We start from the raw sequence: 23,566 nt of genomic DNA on the forward strand, positions 1-23,566 counted from the left end.
GGGGGAGACACACGGGGTCCGAGTCACGCGTCTTATCCTATGGAAATCGTGACCCGCGCTTCTCAGCATCCCGTAGCAGCGGAGGGCAGAAACCCACGCGGGACGGGCAGCATCCCACACCGCCGACATCCTTCTTCGCGTGGATCCCACGAGGGGCCACGAACCAAGGACAGAGCCACCCTGTCCCTTCCCGGGGCCGCACCTGGCACTGCCGTGCCGAGCCGGGGCCTCACTCCCCCCCAGCCACGCCTGTCTCTGCTCTCGGTGGCGGGATGCTACAGCGGGACTGTTCTGAGCGAGCACCGCGCGGGGCGGAGGGAAAGCCGGAGCGGCGGACGGGCGCTACACCCCGTGTCTGTCCCGAACACACACTCTGGGGGGCAGGACGGATAGGTTATTTTCTTTTTTTTCTTCTTTTTCTTTTCTTTCCTCTTTTTTTCTCTTCTGTTTCAGCCGGGCTATCTGCACAGACCGCATGCAACACACACAAGCTCAACCCGGGGCAGCGAGCAGGGGACGCGCAACAGGTCGGCCACCGCCCCGGCGCTCCCCATCGCCTGCCCCGGTCACCCTCCGCGGTCCCGGCGGTGACTCGCCCCGCTCCCCGTCCGCACGTATGCGCAGGCAGCCATCCAGGCGGGCACCGGAGCTCTGCGCGGGCATCCTCCGGCCGCGGGTCATAGGGCCGCGGCGTAGGCTGCGGGATAAGGGTCCAGCTGGGGCTTGCCCATGCCCGGCAGGAGGATGTAGGCCAGCGGCGGCTGCAGCCCCGGGCCGGGCCAGGCGCTGCAGTTGCAGGGGATCATGTAGCCCGGGTTACCGGGCGACGGGTGCGAGTGCGTGTGCCCCCCGGCGGCGGCGGCGGCGGCGGCGGCAGCAGCGGCGGCCCCATGGAAGGCGCCCGCCCCGCCGGCGCCGGGGTAGCCCAGCGAGGAGGCGTAGGGCAACCCGGAGCCCGAGGAAGAGGAGGAGGATGAGATCTCGGCCATTTTGGAGCCCAAGTCCAGCAGGGAGTAGGGGCTGCTGGCGGCGGCCGCGGCGGCGGCGGCGGCAGCGGCGGCGGCCGACTGGGGGAAGAAGACGCGAGCGGCGGCAGCGGCGGCGGCGGCCGCCGCCTTCTCGGGGTTGGCCAGGAGCGACTCGGGCACCAGCCCGCCCGCCGCGCCGGCATGCAGCCCGCCCGCCTTCAGCCCGTGCGGATGCTCGTGGTCCGCCACGCCGCCCAGCCCGTAGGGCACGGGGAAGGCGAACTTGTCCTTCTTGAGCAGCGTCTTGGGCTTCCGCCGCGGCCGGTACTTGTAGTCGGGGTGCTCCTTCATGTGCATGGCCCGCAGCCGCTTGGCCTCGTCGATGAAGGGCCGCTTCTCCGACTCAGTCAGCAGCTTCCACTCGGCGCCCAGGCGCTTGCTGATCTCCGAGTTGTGCATCTTGGGGTTCTCCTGGGCCATCTTTCGTCGCTGCGCCCGCGACCACACCATGAAGGCGTTCATCGGCCTCTTGACGTGATCCACCGGCTTGGACATGGTGTCCCCCCGCCGCCCCGGCGAGCCGCCGCCCGCCCCGCACTGGCGGCCGCCTCCTCCGGAGCTGTCTCCCGCCTCCTCCTCCTCCTCGCCCCCACAGCGGTCCGCTCCTCCAAAAGCAATCTCGGCGGGTGCCCAGTGGCGGCGGAACGGACTCCCGCGGGTGCGGGGCGGCGGCACCCGGTGGTCCCGCTCCGGGCGCGGGGCGCTGCCGAGCGGCGGCGGCGCCTCCCCGTCAGGGCGCTGCGGCGGGCGGCTCGGGCGGGACGGCCTCCGTTCCCCGCCTGGGCCTCGGAGCTTCTCTCCGCACCGCCGGTCTCCGGTCCACGGCTCCTCCTCAGAACAGGCGACAGCGGCCGGAGTCCAGACGGGACGGCAGAGGAGTCTCGACGGCGACGGCAAGATCCGGCAGCAGGCGAGCGGCGTGGGGCGTGAGTGTCCTCGCTCCGCTGCGGACGCGATGCCGCTCGGCAGTCTCCGGTGCGGCGGCAAGCCCTGGACGGGGCGGCGGTCAGAGCCCGCCCGGTGCCATCGCTGCCCGCGGAGCTCGGAGTGCAGCCCGCCGCGGCGCGCTGCGGGGCCGGGCGGGACGGGGTTCGCGGCGGCTCGGGCCCCAGGGGGCGCGGGCCGCCCCGCTCACAGCCGCCCCGCTCCGCCCGGGGGGGCGCGGCTGGCAGCCCGCTCCTCGCTCATACTCGCCGGGCGCCGTTCGCGAGCGGCCGCCGGGCGCCGCGGGCCTCCTGGTTCGCGCCGCCGGACAAACTTCGCCAAGTTTCGGCGGGATACGGGGCGCTCCGCCTGCCGCGCGACTCCCCCTTCTCCGGCAGCCGCCAGGTCTCTCTGGGTTTTCTTGGCCGCCGACTCGGAGGGGCGGCGGGGCGGGCGGGAGCGGCGAGGGGCGGAGGGAGGAGGAGGAGGCGGCGGAGGCGGGGGACACACCTAATTAAAATCCTCGGCGGTCCGCGCCCGGCGGGCCGCCGGCCGGGCTGCACGGCGGCGGCGGGGGCTCGCAGCCGGCGCGGCCGCCCCCTCCTCTCGCCCCGTCGGCGCCGCCTCAGGCAACGCGCGCGCCCCGCGTGCTCCCGCGCCGCGCGCCGCCCTATATGCCCGCACGCGGCCTGCGCGCCGCCGGCGGGGCGGGGGCGGGGCCCCCGTCGGGATGGGCGGGGCCGCGGCTCGACACGCCCCCTCGGCGGGCCCGGCGGGGCGGGGCGGGGCAGGGCGGCGCATGCGGAGTGTTCGGGGTGCTCGGGGCTTTCCCGGCCCGGGCCGGGGCTGCCGGCGGGGGAGAGGCTGCAGTCAAGGAAAGCATCCCCGAGTGCGGGCACCGGGCACCGCAAAAACATCCACGCGTCTTTTCCTGGCCGCTCGGGACGCCGCTTCACGGTGCCCCCAGCCCGAGCTGTCCGACCGTGCTCTTCACCTCCTGTCAGTCAGGGTGAACTTGCTCGCCTTGTTTGTGCTCCGGCGGGTCGGTTTTGACTTACCCCTGTGGTATGTGGAAGCGCCGACTCCAATAAACTATTAACTCTTTCCCGTGCTGCCATCAGGCTAGGTTTTGCCGGGACGGCTCCGCCGCCCTTTTAAGGAAAAACCGGAACCGGGCTCCCGAGTGCGATGCACGCGTGGGGTCACAGCCCCTCCGGAGGCCCCGCCGAACCGGACACTCCTCACGGCCCGGCGCACGGCCGGGACATCCCGCGGCGGGAGTGGTGTCCGCTCGCCTCAGGGGTTCCTTTGTCACGCCGCCCGCTGCCGTCGCGTCCGCGTTCCTCTCCGCGGAGCCCGCTCCATCTTCCCGCCGGGCTCGGTGCCCCGCTCCAGCCGCGGGGCTTCGCACCTTGCTTGCCGCCGCACCGCACCTCTGCCCGCCACCGCCACCCGCAGCTGCTCCGCGGGCGGGATGTCTGGGGAGAATGCGAGCGCCGGCCTTCCACCGGAGCCTGGTTCCCGGCGCTTTCCCCGACGGTGAGACCGCCCGGATCGCGCGGCAGCGTGTCACGGCCAGAGTGCCCTGTAAAATACCGAGCGGCTCCTCTGTTAATAGCATATTCTCCCGTTTCGTGTTTTATGACCCATACTCTACTGCTTAAATGTAATTCTCTCGACCTCCGAAGCCACCTTGCCAACGCTTGACCTTCTACAATCCAGTTACCCGTGGAAAAAAAAGTACCTGTCGATGGTCAAAACGGAGACCTTAAGATATCTACCGGTGCTGGCTGGTGTACAGGGTTGGCGGGGAAATGGGGTTCTTCGAAAGTGAAAAGGAGGCTGATCCCGGCGCAGGTAACTCTGCGCTGGAGATCAGGTTATGACCCCATGGGCCAGCGCATTCCCCTTTTGGGATGAACGGACAATATTTCCAACAGACAATATTTCCAGCTGCGTATATTCCCTCCCCCCGCCGCCGTTTGTGTAGGAAAACTCTTTCCTACATCTCTCGATCACATGTAGCGTTATTGTGTTTGACATTTAAGGACTCATTCCCTGTCTCTCTCCGCACAGATCGGATGCCGGCTTGATCGACTTCCCTTCGCACGGTGCCGGCGGGATCGCGCCCGGATTCAGCTCAGGGGAATGGCAGAGCGTGGTTCATACATTCCCGGCCGCAGCCATGAGCAGGGTGAGAATCAGTAACATCTCCTGGAGTGTGATCGGGGCGGAGAGGGAGAGCGGGGAGGGACAAGCAGCAGCGACTCACTGATGCCACCACCAGTGGCACCCCCGGCTCCCGAAGGCTCCCGGCCCCGCTCCCGCCAGCGCCCCCGGAGAGCAGAGTGGGCTCGGTTCCAGCGACGCTCTTTTCCCGCTCTTCCCTCCCGTGCTGCTTCCCTCACACCCTCTTTCCCTGTCCCTGTGACCCCGAGCCCGTCGTTGCGAGAGCAGGGTGCGCTGTGGAGGATGGCGATGGCCCCATGTCGCGACAGAACCGCGTGAAGCGCTCAGGGCGGGCACATGGGTGAGCCCTGTCGGGCAGCTCCTGCACGGACGGCGCCCCCAGCACGATCCCTGCCCGTGGGTCACTCCGTGCTGCTCTGGGTCCGTCCGAGTGGCAGAGCGGTGTGCAGGCAGGGCGGGCACCTGTGCCATGGAAACCACGTGGGGAAGGGCCGCGGGTGACGGCATGGGGCTCGGGGAGGTTGGTCAGAGGTCAATGTCTGCCTTAGAACAGCGCAACCACCAGCTCGCAGGTCCCCACAGAGTCCCGTACAGGTAAACTGGTCTTAAAAAGAAGCACTCGGTTAAATTCCAGCAGAGAAGATGCCTCAACTCATGGACTGTCTTCCAAAAATGTCACCATTTGCAAACTCATTGCATTCATCTGTGCGTGTTTCTGATTACGTTCAGTTCACCAAATAGTGAAAACGGTAATAGAATTTATTGGTCATAAATTATTGTACACGACTCTTTCACAGACTGAAATCTATGAATGGCTCAAGTCTGTTTTTCTAGTCGCAGATGAAATACTTTATTCGAAGGTCTCTTTTTCAAAGAGCTTTCCCCCTCCCCTCTCCTAAGGTTTGCGGCAACCACTGACTACTAAAACAACCACCCGTGGTTATTTCAGCGATGCTGGTAGTTACAGGGGGTCTGCCTTTCCCTGGTAATCTGCTTTCAAGACACTTCCAAGTGATGGGAACTCTTATCAGTTCCGCTTGGAGCGAGGTTGGACTGGTGTTAGGAAGGACCGGAGGGTCCCAGGTCTCCCCCAGTTGGAGGCAGCCGCGGCGCGGGGAGGAGGCTGGGGCTGCTCTCCCCGCGGGGATTTCCGCGGCCGCGGTGCGGAGCGCTGCCTGCACAGCCCTCACACACACAGACACACACACAGGCACACCCAGACACACGCACAAACGCTGAGGCACAGACACTCTCTCGGAGAGCCTTCAAATCCCCAAGCACAGAAAGGGAAGGCTTTATCGGAGTTTAGTTACTTATCTGGATTTTTGTTAAACCGCTGCTGTGATCTCCGCGTAGTTGTGCGAGTGTGTTAATTGTTCTGATAATGTGTTGTTATCGATACAATAACAATACAGTCGTGTATAATGTGGTTTACTTGCCTTTGACCTGTCAATTCCTGACGCATGCAAATTCAAGGGCGCGATCTTTCCTTCTGCTACCGGAGGGAGGTGGAGGGGAGAGATGATAATGGGGGGGAGCAAAAACCCGAGCAGATGCATTATCGCACGGAGGCTAAACAAGGCTTTCCAGAATGCAGTGCTGTGCTCCATCAAGCAAGATGAGAGCGCTTTAAAAAATATTAAAGGGGGAGTTAGACTATCTTCTCGATAACCATGTGTTAATTCTGCCAGCTTGCTTACAGTAGATGTAACTACACCTCACTCCAAATATTGTCCGATTTCTCATATTCTTACCAAACATCTAATCTCTCGTGTTTTTTAAAGCCGAGTTTAAAGTGAGTGTCAAGGCAGCAAGCTCATTTCCTCCTAATTTTTATTTGAGCCTAACAATCAGGTAGCGAATCAAAGAGATAAAAAGAAGTTGAAGAACAGTGGTTATCCCGATAGCATCTCCGCCTCGCCGTGCCTCCCGACTGAAGAGCTGATTCACGGGCTCGGCAGCCCCAGCGCTCCCCTGCGCTGGCAGAGCCAGGGAGCGTTTTCACGGCTCCCTTTGTGCACGGAAGCGTTTCCATCCCCCAACTTTGAAAGCTGACATTTTTCTTCGTGTAGGGTATCAGTCACCGGTTCCACGTCACGTTCAGCTGTCCGAAGTTGCTGGGCAGGCTGGAATCCTAAGCACACCAACAGGTTGGCAGGCTGATCGTTCTGCTTCCATGGAACTTGGCAGGTTTGTGAGCACTCCTAAGTCTTTTTCCTCTTGTGTAGTCCAGTACACCTGTAGAGAGAAAGGGAGTTTTACCCCTGAGCTCTTTATTGTGCATAATGTGCTAAACTCATTCATTTGCTTTTACAGAGTGCTTCCAAATGCTCGGTATTATTATTTTTCAATAACATTCGCTTATTATTAGAGCAGCTGGTAGCCCAAGCTCTAGTGAAGTGCCTGGCAAAGCATTCTATCATAAAACACTGGTTTCTAAGTTTATAGTTTCTAATTTGGCTGTGAAAGTGTGATTCTGGATTGAACTTGGCACTCAAATGCTCAGCTGGAGAGTAAACTTTTTATAATAAAAACGTTGGTTCATTTAGTTTGCTATTTTAAGTTAGAAGAGAATTAACAAAGTTTTTACTCATTTGGGAAGCATAGAGAAGTCCTGTACTTTTTTTAAAAATTAAATGTTATGATTTCGGTAAGGATTGAGTATGTTCTGTGACTTAATGTATATTATTTTAAAAGCAAAGCCCAATTTATGTCTCTGTGCTTCAGGACACTGGAGCTGCTCTTGCAGGAACACCAGACCTAGATCTCACACAACCATTGATAGCAGTTCTGATCAGAAGGTGATGACGGGGTCCTTACTACTTTTGGAAGTAAAGAAAACGTTAAAATTCAGCCTATTTGAACTTGCTGAGACTCCATAATGTTTATCTAATCTGCATGCAGTCCATTTGTACAGCAAGATATTTTCATGTACTTTAAGGAGTAAATTTTTTGCTGCTTCTTAATCCTGTTAGGTGCCTGGGAAGAATGATCAGAACCACAGCCAAGGAAGTCTTAGAACCAAAAAAAAGGGTGATGTTGTGTGGTTACATGCTAGTCCCTGTCTGGGGAAGTGAAGGTGAGAATTAGTCTCCTGGCAGAGTTCCTGGACAAGCTTAGATGCTCCAGAAAGGCCAGCTAAATACCTTTCCAGCACGTGGAACTACTGAAAGATCATCAGTAAAACAGAAGTGTAAGCTTCCCCTGCTTCACATGATGAAATCAGAGCTCACATGGATGGAGACTGCTGTCTCTAGAGTCCAGGTTTCCCTGTTCAGGCAGTTGCCATAACTCTTCTTCAAAGGCTGAGCAGTGCTCATGCTTCCTTTTTCCAAAGAAATTCACATTATCATTGTGAGGTCACAGCCTTGTATAATTTTATAGTTCCCTGTTAGGAGAGGCAAGCCTTGATTTTTGGTGTCTTCTACTACAAGCTTCTTTATATAAATAATCTCTGAAGACTTTTACATTTAAATTCAATCAACAATTTACAGTGACAACAATCATCTCGTTTCACTTCTTAGGGCTGTCCAGCAGTCGTGGAGGATTTTTTTCCTGGAATTAATACATTTCAATGACCAGTCTAGTTTGATTCATAACCGTAAAACACAAAAGGTTGTTTTGCCAGTCATGGGTGCCAGACAGGTCCCAAAAACATCTATGCAATTTTGAAGACAAGGTCTTAGATGTCACTGGATAAGATTGTGGTTTGGAAACCTTTGACAGGCATTTCAGGATTTGTAAGGAGGCTAGGAAGAAGATCAGAATTTGGCCCATTCCCCTCTGAAGAAGAGTTAAGCATAAATCTTTGCTGTTTGCCTTCTGATTATAATGACTTTTTAATTGACTACAAACAACTAGGGAAGGGAGGCCCATAATGGAAAGAATGTATGTCTCTTTGGATTTCAACTCACAGCTTTTTTTTCTTTATGGACAGTGTCTTGTTTATCTGTTTGTAAGAATGGGCAGTTTCTGCATTCCATTCATTAGGAGGAAGCAAAATGTCACTCAGGAAAGTTCAAAGTTAATGGTCACAAGCCAGTTCTAGTGGTCAGATAAGTTAAACACAGAGGGTGCCTACCCCTACACACCACACCTACATGAGTATCTACACCTGCATTTTTAGCTCAGATCAGTGGTGCCACAGCTTTCCAAGCAAATCTCTTCACTGTGCTCACTCACCATGCTTTGGTTTCCATTGAGGAGCAGTTTCAGATGAGCCATAATCACCAGATTCTCTTCATCTTCTCTCAGGAGTGTGGTTTGTAAAGACTCCAGCTCAACCTAAATCAGCTAGACACCAATAGCACAAAATAGATTCTGTTTAGTGTTCCTGATGCAGACAGGTGACCATTGACCATTCCACTTTTTGCATCCACTTGTTCTAGATGCTTCAGAATGATTTCTTCTAGCAGAGGACAGAAAAGGAGCTTCTGCCTCTGCATGAGTGTCACATTGGTAAGGAGTAGCTACACTTGTGGGTGTTTGGTGACCATAGGCAGAGAGAGTCAAAGCCCAAGGACCAGTGAATTTGTGGTTGCTTGGCCTGCATTCTTAACACAGCGTTTGGGATTTTGCTAGGCCTTACATTTTCACCATAAACTTCTCGTTGTCCACAGTAGGATATATAATGGCTTCCCTTGGCATGGACATTGAACAGAAATTATTCTAATTTTCCAAAGTCTGTTGAATAGTTAAATCTTATTGTGGTAAACATTGCCTCATGGGTTTTTTTTATTTTTATTTTTTTTTAATTTTCCTCACTTAAATGGGCAGTTTCAATAATAATAATTGTTAGACTATTTTTTTTTCATCTCCAAATTTAGATTTTTCTCTCATTTAAAAATTAATCTATTATTTTTTAATAACTTGTCTCTATAAACACTTGTCAGGTGTGTATAATCATCTACTAAGCAAGCACACTACTACTACTGATAGTTCTGAAAGACTGAGATCTTTTTTTTTGTCAGCATCATGAAGGCTTCTGTGGAGTATATTGTGCAGTGCTAGACTTCAAGAAAAATGTGGAGTTAGTGGACAGAATGCAGCAAGTTTGATCAGAGGTTCTAAAAATGTGCTGCATACACTGATATACAAGTGAAGATTGAAAGCAGTGTTGTTACTTAAGCTGTAGAGGATAAAGAACTGTTCTTTAGGGGTATAAAAGTTAAATGCAAAGATGAGAGAATTAAATTGTGTTTGTGAGGATAAAGAAGAGGTAATGAGCTTAAGATGTGAATTCCAGTTAAATCCTGGAAAAAAACATGCTTCAAATAGTGAGTATAGGTATGCAGAGCCTGCATCTGCCTGGAGAAGGATGAAGGACGTTTAAAACAAGTGGGACTAACTTGTCAAGAGTGACAAAGCCCTAGGACAGGAGTTTTCTTCTGCCTCTCTTTGTATGGGTATTTGACATGGGAAGAATCAGTTTTAACTTAGTTCTTCATGTAGTCCTTTCCACTCTCCAGAGCCCACACATCCTGCTGGTTCCCAGCCCACAAACTCACTGTTCCTCTCCTACCCACAGGTGTGATCAGCACCACTGCTCCTCCCCTAAATGAGCATTGCCAAAATGATCGTATGTGAGCATGTCTCCCAGTGACATGCTGAAGAAATGTTCTGTTTTACTCTCTGGTTTAGTTGGTTCTGGCCTCCTCTTTCTTCTTAGCACAATTTTATCACTGTCATGGCTTTGCTATTTGCCCCCCACACTTTATCACCTTTCTATTGTGTTTCAAATCTTTTCTGAAAGGAAATCTTCTGCACCATTTCTGTACGAGTTTCCCTTCCAACTGCATTCTCCAGATCCATAATTGGAATATTTTATAATAGTTTTATCATTTATTATATTATAATTTATATGAAATGTCAATGCAAGTTATTTGGATTGCATGAAAAAAGGAAAGGTTGTCACCGATCGATAGCATTGGCAAAAAGTTGTCAATGGTGTACCAAATCAGTGACAAATTTGGCTCTGGGTGTGTAAAATTTGTTTAGAGTATCTTTGCTGGTAGTATGCAGGGAAGTTTGTAATCCTTTACGTACATTTTAATTTCTTCCATAATATTCTCCCATGTGAGGATGTTTATTATCAGTGATGTAAAAGAGAAAGGTGGTTTGTGTTAGTGTTATTGAAAAATCTGACTTTTATGACTGATTCTGTAGAAAGAATAAGAGAACAGAACATACAAGCAGCAACAGACTTAAAAAGAGCCAGAAGTTTTGCAGCATTCCTGGAGATGCCTTTTCATTTCAGTGGGTAAAATAAAATCAAAATTTCCAGAAGTTGTTCTTTTGGTTTTCAATTCTTTTGTCAACTTTCCCTTACATATTATCAGATGTTGTTTATAGAGTATGAAGAAGGTCATGCCAAAAAGTATTCATTTGTCCAGAAAGTAAATAATTCAAACTTGGAACTTCTAAAAGACGCAAGAAGAATTAAGTGCAGATCTTTCAAAGTATGAGAGTGCCTAAGTTCCATTGATTTTTATTCCCTCAAGGAGATTCAATGGGATTTTATGCCCTAAATTCCTTGAAAATATCTGTACAGTCTGAATGGAATCAGCCCAAAGCACATTTATTCCTTATGATAGAAACAGATTGTTGTATTGTTTCTTGTTCACCCCCTCCAGTTTTTTAATGCTTCAACTCTTTTCCAAGTAGGATGGTTAAACAATGGTTAGAACAAAGACTATATAAAGTTCAATTTTCTTGGATTCATCTCTGTCTTTACTCCATTTTGCAAATGAAGCCCAGTCCTGCTGCACTAGGAGTTACCTGAACAAGTTCCCATGAAGCAAGCTGGTATGTGAACATGACCATGTAGCTCCTCAATGCTCAGTGCCTCTGGTCATGGCAACCTTGGGATAAAAGAAGTAACTGGAAAATATCCTTCAGAGGAGAAAAAAGTGTACAAACCACGTCACAAGCACTGTAAGAATATGGGATGAGTGGCAGTTCCAGTGGTGTAGATGACGGGCTGTGATGTATCTTATCTCACAGGGACTTGCTCCTGTGCATGTAGCCTTTGTGTAACAGAAACAGCCGGAGATGATGAAACCTAAAATGAGATCTTCTGGATGGCCAAACCATGGTCTTTTACTGAACTGGGTCAGGAGGGCCATATCTTTCTTTTGTCATATCACAGAGACACCAGAAGCACACCTTTGGGGCCCTGATCTACGGGTGGCATTCTTGCCCGTGGCAGTGGAATTGGAACTAGATTAGCTTTAAGGCCCCTTCCAACCCAAACCATTCTATAGTTCAATATCTTAACCACAAGATATTCTACCTCTTCTTTTCACCAAAGAACTTTTCTTCCTAAAGCATGTGTTTAGCCCCTCTTCTGCAAAGTAATTTACCAAGTTGTTAAATGCCAATGAAAGAAAAAAATTAATGAATTATCTCTTGCTGTGATCCTATAAAAACGTTGCAAATGTTGCAGAAGTACCTATTAGATTTGATAATATTGCTGTACAACAAAGCAATAGCAGTTCTTGTATTTGACCAACAAAACATCTTTTGCTTCATTTGACACGGTGACTCTGTTAAAAACATCAAAAAAGCTGCTATATTTCAGAAGATACATACTTTAAAACATAGTCCATGAAATCACAAATACAAGATATGATCCCAGCCAGCTAAAAAGAAGAGAAATGTTGTCTCGTGGAAAAAGTGAAACTGCTGTCCTTTTTTCCTTCTGGTCATGATGTGGACACGTAAAACACAAAACACCTTCATACACTCCATCAGCATTAATATCTGGATTTTCTAGAATAAGATTACTGTATTCTCCCCCGCCCAAGTGCTATGTGTGTGATAGGTAGACAGAAAACAATAAATAGTTTACTTGTTTGCCTTAAAAAAAACCTGTGATCTTGGACACAGTAAATACAAAAACTATACTTTCTTTAAAGACTTCACTGAAAGCCTGCTGAAGTACATGGGTTCTCCTGAACTGTGTCCCAGGCTCACTGGAGGCAGGCAGTAAATTGCCCAAACTGTCTTTCATGACTTCACTGTTAAGTTCAAGCCTTCCCAGGTAAAAAGCCAGTTCATGAAACTGCTTTGTTGCCAGCCCCTTTTCATCTCTCCCTATTAATGGCATGACTGGTTATCTTAATGATGAGGAGACTGTGGAACTTTCAGCTCCTACCATTACTGGAAAGACTGAAAGTACAATGTCCTTTGCCTTCAGAAAAGTGTGAAAGTTCTCTCTCCCTGCTGTATGTACGATTCCCTCAAACACAGCTATGCTTGTGGATGTTTGGATCTTATAGGCAGAGGTGAGTTTAATAGGAGAGTTTCACCTCAAAGAGTAGGTGGAATGAGTTTATTTTGGCTCACAGCACAGAGAGTTTAAATCAAAACTGGAAGGAATCCTTCAGGCACTCTGACATTCTTCTTTTACTTTTGCTCTTTCTTTTCCTTTTTGTGTTTAACAGGAGGTGGCAGTTGTAGCATTTGCAAAATAATAAGTACAATAATTTGACATTGTGATATGATTACTTATGTAAGTGCTTAGACATACAAATACCTAAGCACTAGTGTCATCATTGAGAGTCATGGCAGTTATTTCAGCCAAGTTAATAAAAGATCATTACTATAACTATCTACACAGGACTGAACATGATGGGGAATCTGGGCTGTGAGAAGTCTAACAATAAAAAACACACTCAAAGTTTATTCTTAGTGTATTTGTGCACATTGTGATTATTCCAACAACAAATCAGAAATAATTCAGTGGGTCCTTGATCTGTAGGGTTATTTAGAGATAAGATTATACAAGAAAATTTCACTTTTCTTATCCTTGTATCTTACTCCCTGTTTTCTGTGGTGAGGAATCTAAGTACATTTAATTTAAACATGATTTCTCTCTAGTTTACATGCTCCTGGATCCTAACATAGAGATGTAAATAGCTGGGTGTGAACTTGCTAGGTATTATATTCAGCTGACACAAACAACCCAACCAGATAGTTCTGTGTAGATAACAAACTAATTTCTACATTGGTTGGAAATCAGAGCTCAGGTGATTGTTGTTCTTTTAATGATTATTTATTTAAATCAGTCTAATTCAAATACAGAGTTGGTCCCAGCCTATGGCTGGCTGGATAAAATTCACAGGTTACACAAAACTTTGGGGCACAAGTTAGTCCCATTTCCCTGTCTCATCCTGAACCTCACTGGTTCAGGATTTTTCTATGGTGCTTTGCTATTGCTTCTTCTTTTCATCCAGAAAAAACCTGCAAAAACAAGCCTTGCTGAGTTATGCAGGGGCCAACAAATCTCAATCCTGGCAGATAGGAGAGGAGGGAAATAACAAAGTGAATTTCAAAGTGATATCAACAGGAATGCCTCACTGAATGGGCCTGCCTCCAACCTACCCATAGAAATTTTAGGCAGTATCTCTCCAGGCTCTTGGGTTCAAAGAGAGCAGCTGTCCCTGAGTTAACCAGGAACAGTTGCAAGGCCTAGAGCTGAGTCCAATACTGATCTGAACATAAGCCCTTCCAGCCCTCATTGAACTCGACAGCAAAACTCTGCACCAGTGAGGTGTCTGATGGAATGCAGGGATAGCGCATACAAGACACTGCAATGCCATGCAATGACACTGCACGGGTTTCCAAGCTCCTTCCAAAAGGAAGGTCAGTGTCTAGATAGAGCAGCACAAAGACTGAAACAGGAAGCCCTTTTTAGCCCTTTTTAAAAACAAACACCATTGCTAGAAAAGGATCTAATACGCTCCAGAAGGATATCCACACCATAGTTTGAAGACACATACTCCTGGAGCCCTTCCTTCCAGAACCCTTTTCCTCCTCTGCACCAGCAATGAAAGCTGTGGTCAGATTGGTTGACTGATCCAGCTGAAAAACAACCGTCCCAAAAAGAACAAACCTGCTAGTTTTCACCAGTCACACAAACACACATTTGATTGTTGACACTGATAAATGAGTGGCAGTGGAAGTGTGAATGCAGAGAGAAACATGGGGCCTTCCATAGCAGCAGAGTCTGAGACCAGCATAAGCTACTTGTGAAACCTCATCCTATGTGCCAGTTACTGAAATTCACATAAGGAAGGCACCACATTATTCTCTTAGGAGGGTAATTCTGGACTGAAAAAAAAAATTACCATGAAGTTAAGTTCTCCTTTGAGACAGAAACACCATGGCCACCAGTTCTTGAAGCTGCTTGCCACCCTCAGCAGCCCTGCTGATCACAGTTCCAGAGTTGCCACAGTGGGAGGAAGGAAGCCTTTCTTCTTCTGCTTTGCAGCCAAAAAATAGTATTTCAAAATCAGAAGGACTTGGCATAGATCTGTCTTTACTGGCAGTTTGTTAGTACACTATGTTTACTTATGACAATGAGGTACCAAGAAAGATGTTTGAAGCTGATTTATCAGTAATTATCAATGTCTAAGGCCATTACAGAGCAGCCTGTAACAGGCTTTGTCAGTCAGTGGGATCTGGCCTGGAGCGTCAACAAGGTATGAATGGAGACTAAAGATTTCCTTTTACCTCTAGAAACAAAGAAGGAAAATCCATGTATGACTTCTTCACCTATCCCAGTCCTAGCCAGAGTTTCTCTCAGCCGGCAGACTGGCAGGAGAGGTTCCACTGCAGTAGGATCACTAGCCAGCAGAGGCAGTGGTGGCACAGGTAAAAGGCCCAGGGAGACTCCTTTCCCTCATTGCTTGCATTTGCCAACTGGCAGGTCTTTGGCTGGTTGGTTTTGAGACTAGATGTGCAGGTCATTCTTCACCTTCCTCACAAACATGTCTCCAAAGCTCCAAGCCCCATTGCAGTCACACCCAAACTCGTGACATGCAGCTTACCACACCCCACTCCCCATGAGCTCCTCAAGGCTCCTCAAAGTCATCTGACCCATGAGCACTTCCAAGCTTCTGGCTCCTCTTGACTCTCCTAAACACTTTCCAGGATTAAAGAAGCACAGCAGAGAGGAACACGCTTACCCACAGAACTGAAACCTGTGACAGTAAAATTGCTATAGCTTCATATATCTTAATGATTGAGTTTCATTAATAGCCTATGTGTCCAACAAATTCGACCAGATCCCCACTGAGCTGGCAAATTTCTGTGCAGAAATCCCTGGCACCCCATTTGTTTATCTTTGTCGACAATTTGTCTCATTGTCTCTGTCATTGATGAAACCACAAATAGTGTGCCAAGATCATTTGCCTCAATAAAAATGACAACAAATTTAAGAAGCACAGATATGTAAGCTGCACTACAATCTTTATCAGTGACACCCAAAACCGAACTGGAACCATTAGCTTTCAAGGACAGACTATTAAAATAGGTTCTCCACCTCAACAAGATAAACCTGTCCATTATGCATATTTGTGTCCATGAAGAAATAGCTTTGATCTTGAATACAACCCCTAAAAGAATTAGGAAAATAGGGGAAAAAAACAGCCTATTTATTCATATAGGACATTGAGATTGTCTAAACAAAGGTACAAAGTTGAGGTTTTCAAAACTTGCACACAGGTGTTCAGGTGTAATGACTTGATTTCACTGATGTTTAATCCTTCACACCCTCAGTGTGAAACTCCACAGGAGTTACTTCTAGAAAATGAAAGAGGGTATTCACATGAGGGGTTAATGCAAAGTAGTTTATGTCCATTCATCTTATAGTCTCAAATAATTCAAGATGCTTTTCTCACCTGTCCCCAGTTGGACAAAACTCAGATATTTACTCCTGATCGAAGTTACCGCTGTCATTCCTGGCTCCCACAGGTGTGGCTCAACACAATAATTGTCCCAGGGCCTGTTTCTTGCCCCAGCCATGAGTGCAGAGAGACAGAGCACAGTCAGTAACAGAGGTCTATCAATGACCACTCCAGAGCTGTTTGCAGACAATGGCCTTTACTTACCTTGAGTAATGTTTAGCTCTCCAAACTGTCATGTACCATTACAATTATCTAAAAATACTTGTTCTACATCTCTGATGGCACTTGTCTCTTGGATCTTAGGCTATACCCTATTCTGAGTTACATTCCTTGTGTTGTGGGTTGGGTGAAACGTCATTGAAGCTATAGGTGTAACGCTGCCTTCCTTTAATGCAGCTGTAAGGAGCAGTTAATCTGCTTTATGAAATAAGAGCGACCTCCTCCCCAAACAAAAGCATATGTCACTGTTCAAACCCATGGTATGCACATGGGCTGCTCAGGTTGAAGGGTGTAGCTGAGGGGTTTACCTGACTGGTTTTTTAATGGAACAGGATGTGCATGCATGTCTCTGTGTGTATGGAATAGGGAAAGAAAAGCCCTACAAGAACAAATACAGAAAAATTAGTAGGGCCTATACCACATAGTAAGACTGTGGCCATTAAAAAAAAAGAAGAAAGGAAGTCTTGGAGCTGAATACTTGCATCTTCCTCATCTCAGGGAACTGATACTTCATAAAGACTTTGTAAATAAATAAGATTTAACAGAAAAATCTGATTCCATATGAAATTTCTCTTTCTAGAGGAAAAAAAATATCACAAGACCCTGAACTTAAATTATGTGTTCAGGTTAAAAGATATGAGACAAATCCCTACTGAAATCAGGAGAATTGCACAAGATAAAAGCAAGACTGGAATTTGCCTCCTATGTTCAATATTCATTTTTCCCTGCTTCTAACATGAACACATAAACATATGGAGGAAAAAACCAGAAGGAATAAGAAGAGAGGAGAAAGGGAGAGTAAAAAGGGAGCATGTAAATCTTATCATTCCTCATATGTGCTCAATACAAAATTATAATTTATTAATGCTTATTTCTTGACATAGTCATTAGATTTTTTTCCTTTATTAAAGTGAAATAGCAGTGATAAGCAATAATTCAAGGTTTTTATTTGATGACACAGGCTATACAATTTTGTCTATATGTATTTTTGTGCTATTCATAAGCCTGTTTAGCTTTGCACTTGTGTTGCAGAAGGATTGAATTATAGCTTTGCAGTAGATTAGATTTCTTTGTATTATTCTATTTATATCTATCTGGTTGCTCTATTACACATTTTCTTCATACTATCTTATAAACTGATTGGGACATGTCTCCTTTTCTATTGTGTGCATAAGTGCCCACCACAGTATGGATTTAAAAGCAAAGTTAAATACCCAGTATCCCAAGCTTAGAAAATCATTGCTGCTTTGTTGCTGCATTATGATTCTGCCTACAGTTCTACCTACCTACTTTCAGCTTATACAGAAAATGCAATCAGAGACATGGATTGTTGAGAAATGGGAATTATTTTCCATGATTCATAATGACGAAAGTTTGCCCATTTCTGGCCCCGTTTGCCATATTTGAGCTTAGCTGAGGAGAGCTTTTGATGACACTCTTACATTCTTAACACAACATTCTGTGTAATATATAAATATGTTCTCAGCTCAGTTGGCATCTTTGTTTGCTTTGGAGTGCTGTGTCTTTGTGTCCTAAAATATAAGATGTATAATCCTTGCATTTGCTCTGTGACTTGAAATAACTAACATGCTGTTATTTCCTGTGAGAGACCTAATAGTTAGGGAAAATGCTGAGTATTTTACTCAGCAATAAAATGTTCTTCAAGTGATAATACATCTTAGCATAAAGCAGATTCTAATATGGGTATTTTCTTACACTGTATTTGTTGAATTTGGTATTTGTGAAAGTAGGACTCAAGAAATGGACTAAATCCAAGTACAGTGTGGGCAGGTGCTGTACAAGCTTTCTCTCTCAGCTTCTCCAAGTCCCCCTTCATCTCAGATTTCTTCTGTTTTTACACTGTGCCTCCTTACGCAGAAATGCAGTTTTTAATTTTGTGGACAAATATTTGCAGAATTCTGAGATTAAACTCCTCAGCTTTTTTCCCTGTGCCAGGTCTGAACTGGGATTTTTACAGGTGGGAAGCTGGTGCTCTGATATAGCTGAACAGAGGATGAGGAAGCAAAGCATCATACCTTGTTGCTGCTGTTTACTCTCCTCTGCACCCAGAAAATCTACATCTCAGTGCATTTCTAAAGAGTCTGGCAAAAGACATTTGATAATAGTGATAATGTTTAAACAAAGGATCAGCAGAGATATAGCCCATTTCAGGGGCCTCAGTTAAATGGGGTTAGCTTTTTGCAGTCATCTAACTGTAAATTAAATATGAATCCCATGATCTCTGAATTTGTGTGCCCCAACTATATTCCTCCAAATAGCCTTTTAAATGAATTTTGTACATTTTCTATATATTTATGATAAAAATGTAAATGAAAGAATCAAAACCTGGTAGCTTTACTTTATAATATTTCACTTGAAGCGTGCAGGCAGAGTGAACATTGGAGAAAAAAAAAGTATTAGTGGCACTGGGAAGCATAGAGTGTTTAATATCCAGATTAAATATTGGTGGAGCTTGAGCTCCTTTTCTGTCAGTCCATCACCTGCTGTTGTAAAAGACTTCTGTCACATGTCTCCTGACCAATTATGTCTGCAGTAGCTTGGGAAGAATCCCCTATCCGGCTGCTCACGGTGCTGTGGGCTATGAACAGGAGACTGCCCTGAATTATTCTCAGGATAAACCCTTTATGGGTTTTAGAAACAATTAACTTATCTATTTTCTACTAGTCCAAAAGCTTTATGGGTAGCACAAATGTAAATTTCTTTTAACCTCAAATCCAATGTATAATTTTTGTGGAACTGGAAGTAGGGAACCAGTGTGATTGGAAGATACATTTCAATTAATTCTTCCTCCGACGCTTTATCTCCTCGGCATCAGAACCTTTTATAGTGTTAAAATTAACAATTATGCAGCTGATGGCTGGCTGAAACCACAGGGGATCTGGAAAGGGCTTCAGATAACACAACATGTATAAATCATTCAGGAGAACAATTCATGAAAGAAAAGTTATCTGTGTTTTGGATGACATTGGAAGAACTAAATAGGAGTCAATTTGAGGAAGAGACATTTTGCTCCATTGTCCGGCCTGGCTTTTCTTTCTTTTTTTTTTTTTATTGTGTTGTAATATACATTTTCAAAATTAATTAACCATTAACAGCAAGATAAATGTTTCTTCTTGTGTTAAGGAAATGCTGGCCTCGGTGGTGAAAGATTATTTCACATGAGCAGCACTCTTCAAGAAAGCTGTTGCCAGATAAGGTGGCGACTGTACTTTGAAGAGGAACAATGAGAAGTGACAGACAAGACCGTGTTTACCAAGCTGAACAGAGGACTCGCAGGTTTCCACTCCCTGCTCGGTTACCTAAGCCCAGGGAATCAGGGCTGGAGTGCTGTTTCACCAGCCCGGATCAGTAACAGAGTGGTAACTACTCCAGAATGTAATAACGCGCCGTGAAATCTTACTCCAGGGGTAACGAACAACATTTCCTTAATTTCATTTTTATGAAATGTTTAAAAAATTACTTTGTTGGAACAGCTCTTGCGTTTATGAATTTGGCAGCTGTGGAGGGTTTTTGTTCTGTGCTTTTTTTTACAATGTTCAGACTTTTGATTACAGGTTGGGGTGTGAATACAGCACAACTCAAATGTGAAAGTCTTCTATTCCAACCAGGCCAGAAATGTAGAAATAGGAAGAAGATGTTCTTGTTCTGCAACTTAGGAAAATCTTTGGCACCCACACTGTACACAGAATGGCATGGCACTCACGTGTGTGTAGTGCTCTGAGACGCAGTCCTGAAAATAACTAACTCCAGGAGCATTAGACCAACCCACCTCATCCAGAAAAGGCCACTGGAAATAATAATTTTCTCCCATTTTTGTCTCTATCCCTGCAGAGCTGGCAGAGTACCTGGAAATTGCTTTTGGACTTTGATAAAGTGCTCGATTTTATTACTTTTGTGCTGTGTTCATGATTCTACAGTCCTGAACACAAATATTTGTAGAGCTGAAGTCTAGAATAATCTCACTGTCTGTTTCCAGAATCTGCAGTTTCTTGTTGATGTGAACAGTGCAGATCAGCACTGCCAGATGAGCGTCCAAACAAGTTCAGCAGGAAAGAGGAATAGAAATAGAACATGCGTTATATGTATTTTTAGATATGTGTGTATGTACAATGGGATTGTTTCTTCATTCTGTTACAAATATATCAAAGGGATTTATGTTAGAGGACAACATTAAACAAAATTGTGACACACAATTGACAAACAATCAGACTGTATTTACATATGTAAATGTATCTATGGAATACAAATGCTAGATGAAAAGGCTACTAGATATAATGTTTACTTTAACATAGATGTCTGAAACTGGGAGTGTAAGATTTTGGTATGTGCATAATCAGCTGTAATCTATTTATTAATAGTTTTTATAAGGCATATGATTTTTGTTTTTCTCATCCACAGTTATTTTTACATTTGACCTCTTTCTGTCTTCAAGTTCTGGCTACAGTATTATTGGACAAGGGTACAGAACATATTTCTAGTTTGTTATGAGAACTTTGTATCCATTAATATATTTTACAAGAACATGTAAGCACCTTTTTTTTTCCTATTCAAATTAAAATCCATCAAATACAAATGTTACTGAACACAGGTGCAGAATATATTTGGTTCAAATCACATTTTTTTGTTAACTGTCAAGAAAACATTTTCTATTATGTGAGGGGAAAACCCTTTCTGCTAATTTTGACATACATGTGTTGGCTGCAGAGTGCATTTTCTCTTGATGACAAACAGCAGGTTAAATTAATCTGGTAGTATTACAGAAATAATACAGATCTTTGTTATGTATGTTATCCAGAAGATCTTTAGAGAGGTCTTGGGAAATGGACCTTATTAGTTATATTAAGTAATGATGTAATTATATTAAGTAATGATAAGTAAGAGTGCCAAAATATTTGACTAAGCCCCTTTTTCTCCTAGTGGCCCACAAAAGTGAGAGGTTGAGATTCTTTGTTATATCTACCTGTGCCAGAAACATAGTGCAGATCAGGGCCAGCTCACAAAGTTTTACATGAGCAAAAATTTCTTCTGTGATTGGGAAAGTTTTTTGATACCTGATTTATTTTTCTCTGTTCAGGATATCTGGGTCTATTTTTATTTTTATTTTTCAAACTTCAGGAAACTGAATTTTGAAAGGGCATTTCTTGGCCTTGATTTACATAATTACATTTTATAAGTGCTGATATTAGTTTTGCTTTTTGTTTTGTTTTCTTGGGGTTTTTTTTGATTTTTTTTTTTTTTGTCTCAGCAGTCCTGGAAGAGGTAATGTAGCCCTTGATCATGTAGAGATAAAGAAATGGGGTTTGACAGATGAGTGCACAATAGATTTCTTGTTGAGTCATTTAAACCAGTAACATCCCTTTTAACCTTTTGCTTTTCCTTCTCTAGGAGTTAGCACATGTGGAACAGGGATGGCTGAAGGATACATGTCAGTTTCTCACCTCTGGCAGTTTTAAGACTGATATCTTAACATAAAGTCTAACTGGTGGATATTCATCATGCCAGGTCAAGCTGAAGTTGACATTGCTTTCAGTGTCCCCTTGGTAGATGGAAACCACAAAGAGAAGTCTGGGCTAACTGCTGGCACTGTTGCTGAACACCAGACAAAGTGTCCACCAAGCCCTGAGCTTTCCTGAAGTGCAATCTTTGCCCTAAAACTGTCCTCTCTTCAGCAACAGACACTGCTCAGATATCTCTGCCTAGTTTCCTTACAATAAACTGTGATGATAATCTGGTTTTGTAAGGAATTATTAATAAACAGGCAAGAATCCATCCCTCACTAAGGCACAGGGGGATACTGTGTTTGGGGTTTCTTTGCATGAGTCTTGTTATGTTCTTGGTGCTGGTAGTTTTCTACACAGGAGAGGGAAAGTGTGAAACTAGCCCACAGTTTTTGCAAACTATCAGAATGAACCATATCTGTGGAGGGTATCTTTAGAAAGCAGAATACATATCCAGAGCACTCAGAGCAAGAGCTGTTAGTCTACTTGCTAGTAATCCCACCCACTACTGTGACACTTGTATTCCTGCTGGAGAGTGGCCCAGCTTCAGAAGGAAGGACTGCACTTAAATAATGTGGGGCACGTCACTCTAAACAGCATTGGAGACAAACACAGGATGTGTTACTGAGCAACTTGAATTTCTACCTGTGTTTTCTTTTGGATTACCATTCGAAGAGATGGTGGGATTTAATTTAATCAATTAAAATGATTCCTTCCAGTACTTTCAAACACCTGCTCCAAGTTAGGACACTCTCAATGACGCTCCCTTAAAATAGGGTCAATTTTCATGAGCTGGCATTTCCCAACAAAAGCAAGAAAAACCTTGACCATTTCAGGTGATAAAATTTCCTTTTTCAACAACTGTCTGAGACTCTGTCCTCAAGGCTCTGCAATGATGTAATGGTGGGCACAAACTGCCTCTGTCGTGTCACACAGAATGTGCCATTCTGCACTTGGTTCACTCACCTGGTGGAGGAGACAGGTGTGTTCACAGGTGTCTATTCTATATTAGTTGCACAGTGTTTAAACTGTAAAATTCTTTAAGAAGGAAAGGCATTTGCACAATGTCTTCTTAGAGATAGTACTGTTATAAATCATCACATAAAGAGAAGAAAAACCTTCTAATTGCATGCTTTATCTTCAAAAGTTATGAATTTCAGAACAATCTGCATATCAGGTACCTTGTTAGTATTTTAGTGCTAAAAGGCTTCTGTTGATATATTTCCAGCTTCTGCTACCTGCCTTTGACACACCACATAGTTATTTTCTTTTTAATCTCTGAAAAGCAGAAAATATTGTGAGCTCTTTGCTGGTGCCAGTATGGATAGGAGCCATCCCTAAAGAGACGTATATTGCAATTGGCAAGATATAAATCACATACTGTATAAATATAGAGGTGTTTATGTGTCAGGATGTTGGCAAGTGGTTTGTGGGAAAAACTACTCTGTTGGATGCTAAAAGCATCTTTCAGGTCTGCCATTTACGACTCCTCTTTTCTTGCTGCTTTTGTGCCAGTTTTTGGATTATCATTAGGGGTATATGTGATTGCTTGTCCAGATGTTGTACAGAAGTGCCTTGAAAGAGAAAGAATAATTCTTGCCCCATTCCTAGTGAGAATGATGCTGTTGGGAATTTGTTTCAGGGTTTGTTTGCTTTGGTTTTGGTTTTGTATTTTGTATTTTGTTTTTGGTTTTTTTTTTTTTTTCTTTTTACAATCACTCTCTTCATTCACTAATGTCAGCACTTGTTTATTTGTACAGGAGCTTTGTTCCCTACCAAAACTGGGATTGCAACTGCCTTGCTTTGAAGCATAGTAATTAACCCCTTCCAAACCTCACCTGCAAATCTGCAAATTGCTGTTTCTTGACCTTCTTCTTGTCATTTCCTTTCACCCTGTTTCTTCTTTTATTTTTTTTTCTTGCTTTGATGAACTTACTTCAACTCAACTGTAAGGTCATATATATTGTAGTGTGTCTTAGTGCAGCTACTTTGTTTT

The 23,566-nt window shown here is 45.5% G+C and overlaps 2 protein-coding genes across 2 annotated transcripts in view; one reads left to right on the top strand and one right to left on the bottom strand.

Annotated features, from left to right (window-relative positions):
- Positions 1–1,693, bottom strand: part of SOX21 (SRY-box transcription factor 21) — a 4,051-nt gene extending 2,358 nt beyond the window's left edge. The window contains exon 1 of the mRNA XM_063149541.1: positions 1–1,693. This exon is cut by the window's left edge and continues 2,358 nt beyond it. Coding sequence (XP_063005611.1) covers positions 678–1,523 — 846 coding nt within the window. The 5' untranslated portion in view covers positions 1,524–1,693 and the 3' untranslated portion in view covers positions 1–677.
- Positions 1,522–10,427, top strand: LOC134415014 (uncharacterized). Its single transcript, XM_063150340.1, has 5 exons — positions 1,522–1,526; positions 1,624–1,954; positions 4,029–4,146; positions 6,215–6,332; positions 6,870–10,427. The coding sequence occupies exons 1-5, from the start codon at positions 1,522–1,524 to the stop codon at positions 6,904–6,906; spliced, it is 609 nt and encodes a 202-aa protein (XP_063006410.1). The 3' UTR covers positions 6,907–10,427.
- Positions 10,428–23,566: the final 13,139 nt, after the last annotated feature.

The sequence above is a fragment of the Melospiza melodia genome, chromosome 2, assembly GCF_035770615.1.
Source record: "Melospiza melodia melodia isolate bMelMel2 chromosome 2, bMelMel2.pri, whole genome shotgun sequence".
Taxonomy (NCBI): Eukaryota; Metazoa; Chordata; class Aves; order Passeriformes; family Passerellidae; genus Melospiza; species Melospiza melodia.